This window comes from Anneissia japonica, unplaced genomic scaffold (genome assembly GCF_011630105.1).
Source record: "Anneissia japonica isolate Jap-2015-1 unplaced genomic scaffold, ASM1163010v1 scaffold288039_len1115542_cov189, whole genome shotgun sequence".
Classification (NCBI taxonomy): Eukaryota; Metazoa; Echinodermata; class Crinoidea; order Comatulida; family Comatulidae; genus Anneissia; species Anneissia japonica.
In genome coordinates this window covers 671,357-677,669 of record NW_022726160.1, presented here as the reverse complement: position 1 = coordinate 677,669, position 6,313 = coordinate 671,357, and the positions used below count along the sequence as shown (strand labels likewise).

The 6,313-nt window shown below is 34.8% G+C and overlaps 1 protein-coding gene across 1 annotated transcript in view; it reads left to right on the top strand.

The window, feature by feature from the left end:
- The first annotated feature begins 359 nt into the window (after positions 1-359).
- Positions 360-6,313, top strand: part of LOC117113044 (transmembrane protein 132B-like) — a 45,777-nt gene continuing 39,823 nt past the window's right edge. The window contains exon 1 of the mRNA XM_033256268.1: positions 360-703. Coding sequence (XP_033112159.1) covers positions 649-703 — 55 coding nt within the window. The 5' untranslated portion in view covers positions 360-648. The remainder of the gene's footprint in view (positions 704-6,313) is intronic.

The following is a 6,313-nucleotide window of genomic DNA, read 5'->3' as shown; positions in this document are numbered from 1 at the left end:
CATAAAACCAGTCGGCTTCGGTGTTTTTCAAAGGCTGATCCTATTAACGGCGTGAAATGTTTTATTCATTGCTCTCTAAACGGCCGCGGTTCGTTATTGTTACTGATATCCGTAGTAGAGCCAGAGCAGAACCGACTAATTATCAGCGGAATAATATGAAACATATAAAAACTCCCTCATTACAGTTTATTGCTTAGAATTTTTAAATTTTGATATTTCGCTCTTTAAATTATTTATTCATTTGTTTTACTAGCCATTGAACCGCTGTGAACCGGTAATCTATAAATGTGAACTATTTTGTGTGAAGGCGGACGAATAAGTATACACACCGAACTTCGCTCTCTGTACTCAGTGTGCTGTGTGTGCACTGCTGGTATAAGTTTACATTGAAAACAAGATTGGAGCGAGAAGGTTGTAGTAGTGTGCGGAGAAGGCTGGGGTTGTTGTCCAAGGTATTCGTTGTCCAAAAGTTGGCTTGGTCTTGAGGTTGCTATTATCTTAGGCTATATTATTACTCAAGATTTGGAAATTGTACTACAGATTCTGGGAGCAAACATGTGTTTGTAAGCAAGGATTTATTGAATTCTACGGAAAACTTGTGGATGTTTTAAGTCTTTAGGCCTGGCTTGCCACACTGCACCAAACAAAATGTTTCAAAACATTGTCGCCTGTGACTTGCTTTTGCTGATTCTTTCGAGTTTAGGTAAGTTGGAAAAAAATCAGATAGGCCTACTACTTGGCCTACCACTACTTCTTTTACTACTAACAAAACATGCTGTATTTACATAAATCGTTATATATTTAATATATGCACATATTGTTTGTTTTGATCAATAAAATTATTGAATTGGAGTGTTGTGGAGTGTTTTCAAAATATTAGATGTGTAATTTTAGTGTACTCCTCTGCCCTGGTGTACTGTAGACAGGCCTATATAGCTTACTATACTATTTATATAGGCTAGTCTAGTAGTACTGTAGCTAGTAGCGCTCTGCCCTAGCGACAGCAGTAGTAGTAATCTGGTACGTAACCTACAGGTAGGGTCAGGCCTACAGTAGCCTACCGATCAGTGCATACTGATGGCATGCACCACAGTTATCCACAGATTTTGCTATGCTTGCACCAAGGTGTTGTAACCATAATTTACAGGCTATAATATGCCAATAAACCTGCACACATTGTCATAAGCATTATTGACAATGCTACAAAGGTTTCTGTGTTGGATCTGTAAAGCCGATCTTAATATTAGAATTCAGCAAACATGTTCTATAGGGCTATCGTGCGTATCGGATCTTTTAGACCTGAGAACAACGTATCCAGTACCGGATCTCCTGACTCCAGACTAGTGAATCCGCCAGTAACCAGAGCTTCTGACTACAGTAGCTAGAGACCAATAAATCTGGGAGCCTACCACGAACATCAGACATGTACAGGAAGTCTAGCTACAGCAAAACATTTGCTGTCACGTTGCTCTACCCACTATAAAAACTCCCTGCTCTACCTAATGTGTAGTGTATTAGTAGGCACAGTCCAGAGCTTATTAAAAATCTAGCTCCAAGCCAGTTAAAAGTCATTAATTGCTTTAAGTGTCTAATAAACCAAACAGAAAGTGATGGTTTTGCTCCATTGAACCCAATAATTGCCTCAAAATTAAGCAGTATGTCTTACACAATACGTCCTTTGATTTAGAGCAACACTAATGAGGATTGCAATACCTACAGTAAAACGTAAATGAGACTTTTGACTTTTTGCAAAGAATACAGTAGTTATTATAAAGATATGTTTCATAGTGTTTAGCAATAATATGATGCTAATATAGTACCATGTATATACTCGCGTATAAGGCAACCTGTGTATAAGACAACCCCCGAGTTTGAGAAGAGATTTGGATGATTTTGTATGTCGAACGTATAAGCACTGCCCCCCCCCCCATTTCACCGTTGGAATTTATAATTTTTGCTGCTTTTTATGGTCTGATACTGCATCTAGCTGGCTAAAAACAGAGCCAAATTTAGAGCTCTCTTCCAAGTAATACCATTTTATGAGATTTTAAATGCTACTGTAGTAGCTTTGTAGTTAGCTTCATTGCAGTAGTAAATGCATATGTTACAGACGAGCCGCACAAAAGACGAAAATGATTTTTGAAATCTAAAATTTGTATGTTGCACATATAAGATGACCCCCTATTTTTTTATTGTAAATTGCTACTTTAGGCAAGTCGAATTGCTGAGCGGTTAGCAGGGGTGCCGCAAGCTATAGCCATAATATCGACGCTGGTTCGATCGGCACGCGCTCGCCTATGGTTCTGGTGGTAGAACAAGTCTTCTCGGATAAGGACTATAAACCGTAGGCCCAGTGTATACAATGGCTCGTGTGCACTGAACCCAGTACATCTTTCAAGATGAGCAGGGGATACCCTTGTGTACTAGAACAGACAGCCCCTGTGGTGGACAACGAGAGTTGCTGGTACCGGGTTACTGGGTAGCACAGACACGAAGGGACCCTTAGGGGCGAAGAAAGTCATTGATCGAGTTCCAAGTTTATTGTTATTATTATTTTAGTCCTCGACTTATACGCAAGTATATACGGTATTAATAAATTTACCACTATAATTTGTTACTGTACTTTTCTAGTACATTAAATTCTAACATGGATTTTCATAGTATGAGTCTATTTGTAACCAGTCAGATCAGTGGATCAGATATGTTACCAATGTCTGAAATCACAGCTAGAAGAATCTAGAGATGAACCCTTGCCAAATCAATTTTGCTTTTGCATCTCATCTTTCGCTTCCCTGATGTGAGTTCACACAGTTCGCCCAGATAGATTACAATTTATTCCGATTGGAGAACACAGATAGAAACTACCTTCTGGCTGCACCACCAGGTGAAGAAATGCTACTGTTAATTCTGCAGTCCCTTGGGGTCACTAGTGAATATTATAGTTCAAATTCTAGCCTAAAAAGTATGATTAGTTTGGATGTTTAATGCTTGGAATGCTCAGATGTGCCCCAAGGCAAGTGTGGTGTCCATTTCAAAATACTTGACTTGAGTCTTAAAGGTTGGTCTAGGGAAATAAACACTCACTTGGGAAAGAAAACTTATTTTTTTTTATTATTTCAAGGAAGTGGATTTGTTAGTTGATTAGGGCATGAGAAAGGTGGCTTATTTGATGAGTGTTTAGGTAGACCATTACTCGTAAAGTCAGGTCTGCTTGCAGCTGACTTCATGTTCTTTTGTATTTAATTTCAGCACTTTTACAAAAACAAGTTACAAATGCCAATGTATTCACAGTAAAAGTCTATCCTGTATAATGTTTAGACCCTACAGAACATTTTGATAATACTACTTTTGCTTGAAAAAGCTATGTCACATTAGGGCTAAATAAAAAATTAGGGCTAAATAAAAAAATTACTTAGTTTCTCATCCCCTCGCGCATCCATTTTCTCTGCCTTACCAATTTTTTAAAAATATTTTTTAAATTTCCTTTATTTTACGAAATGTTCATCCATTCTTCAGTCCCGGTTTGGAACTCTCTTCCAGACAGTGTAGTGGGGAATATTGCTATAGCGGCAATTCAGAATTTCAAGTGCAGAGCGCACAAACACTTACAGTACCTCAAACCTCACATTTCTGATAAAAATTAAAATATATTAAAAATAAATAAATAAATAAAAAACCAAACAAGCAAAAAACTAAGCTTTCCAAAATAAACTTTTCAGTTTTTAACTTTCGGTTGCAGCGAACCATTGATTGGCCCATCGGGTGTGTTTTTTGCAACCGGTGTGGCCCCTGTTCGCAAGTGCACTCTATAAAAAAAAAAAAAAAAAAAAATTCCTCTCTTGATCATTTGTGGTTTGGGATACATATTGTATGAATCATGTCTAATGCTTCTTTTATTTGCTTTCAATGTGTCAACTTGGTAAAAGTAAGGAAGTACAGTAGTAGCTCTTTCCCATCGACGATCCTGAATTTGCCATCTCGGAGTAAAAAAAAAAAGTGCTCTCATTCTCCTTCTTTCAAAATATTACCTGGACGAGAACATTTTTTGTTTTACATGTCCTAAGGTCCCAATCAGATTGCAAAGCTGACCCTCTGGGTACATTATTAATTTGGATAAAAAAATAATTGCTAAAGTTAAGTATGTAGTCTACAGAGATGCTGTATACTACTGTAATTCTGATTTTAGATTTGTGAGAAAAATTCCAATACTACTCACTACCATACATTACTGCAATACCTAAGTAGATTAATATTTTAGTCATATATTTCATACATTCATACTATTTATAAATTAGAATACAAGGACGGTTTCTGTTTCATACACTCTGCCCATGTGACTTCTCTCAGTGTAACACTGTTTCCACTTTGATAATACTGTAGCCAATATGAAATATATGTAGTAAAAATGATAAATGGATACCTTATTTTTACCAGCCAGTGTGTGACAACATTCCAAAGCCCAATTCCTTCCGGCAAAATTTGTATAATTCTGTCTTCAGAACATTTACGTACCAGATTATTCTGTCACTGACTTAAATTTATGCTCATAAATCTTCAGCAATTTCAAAAGGCTAATAGGTTACATAAAAAAATTGTGAATTCAAACTTGCTATGGTTTAAAATTGGTTTGAAGCTTTTTATATTTGTAAAGTACGGATAATGTTTTTGAATTTGTTGAGAATTGGTTTCATTTTTAGAGTAATGTACGTTTTATCTGGTAATTTGCATCTGATTATTTTCATTTTATATCCATAGTTGTGAGTCATAACTCATTTGGACAATGGAAGTCTTTTATTATACTCCTAAATAATCTGCACAAAGAAATATTCTTTTAGCTAAAGTAAAATTCAGATTACCTTAATTGTTTTTTATGCACTTTATATGATTATAAAGTATTTCTATTGAAAAATGATTGTTAATGTTTGTGTACATTAAACTGACAGATTAAGGATGAAAGCTTAATCTATAAAATTACTTTGTTTGTTATTTGTTTATTTATTATCACTGGTTTTTTCCAATGTATTTTAATGCCTATGTTTACTAGCTCTTACTCCTCCCCTCTGTTTATTGCAACTGTTATTTGTTTTTTATTTACGCCTATCTTGTTTATTCCACTTCATCACCCATTGAAGAACCTTGGTTAAAATTTATCATCAAATTCACACAGATACGTAAACAGGCATTAAACGTTAGGATTACTAAACACACCTAAGATAGAAATACTTACAAAATAGCCATAAAATTACTTCAATTTCAAACTGGACTACTGTACTATGTATTGTTATTATGAAAAAAGGGTGGGGTAAGGAGGGATTTTGGTTTTTAAAGTTCAGTCTGGTATTTTAACATTCCAGCTTATGTGTATAGTTGGCGATACTAAGCATAAAGATTATGGATTCTCTGGTTAATTTGTTAAGGAAAACAATAAATTCTGTGTACAGTATTTAATGACATGCTGAATGAAGCTGTTTGTGGTACACAAATTTCTTTTTCTTCATTTGAAGTTTAATTAATCTTGGAATGTTAAATGCTGAAATCCAATTCAGTTAAACCGTAATCAATAAATACTTTGTTGTACAGAATTTAATAAAAGATAATAGGAAGGACACATAATAATGGCTTTCAAGTACTGTAGTGCGGGGTTGTGAATTGCAATTTACTAGTTCCTCAGGTTTTACCAGCTCACACCTCATGTATTAGCCCCTACTATGCGTATAAAAAAACATTTTGGAAAAAGAAAAATTCATTTGTTTTTAAATTTTTTTTGTAAATTTTTAGATTGTTTGTATTATATCAAAATCATGTATTTTACTTTGAATATCAATACACCAGCAAACAACCCAAGGTTAATATTTGGCTTTAATATCAAAAAAAAAAAAAAGAAATAAAAAGCCTCCCTCTTTCCCTAATCACTTTTCCAGCCTACCGTAGATAAGCTAATTAAAATTTTATTGGGGCTGATACTCTAAAAAAAAAATCAAATATTCACTTGAATTAGGTATGCAATGATGAAGAATTGCCTTTAGATTGAAAGGGGAATTCCCTAGCTACAGAATAAGCTCCTTCTCCCCCCCCCCCAAAAAAATGAGCTCAATCTTGTGTAGAAGGGAGGTGGGCTTAAATCGCTAAATAGTACAAATGTAATAAGTACTGTAGAATCTCTATTATTAGATATACCACATTACCAAAAAGAGAGAAATACATACTAAAAAACCTCTGGGACTAAACTAACATAGTGCAAATTGTACATAATAAATCAATACTGTTGTTTTTTGTACCATTATATAAATTTTACAATGTTATGGGATTTATT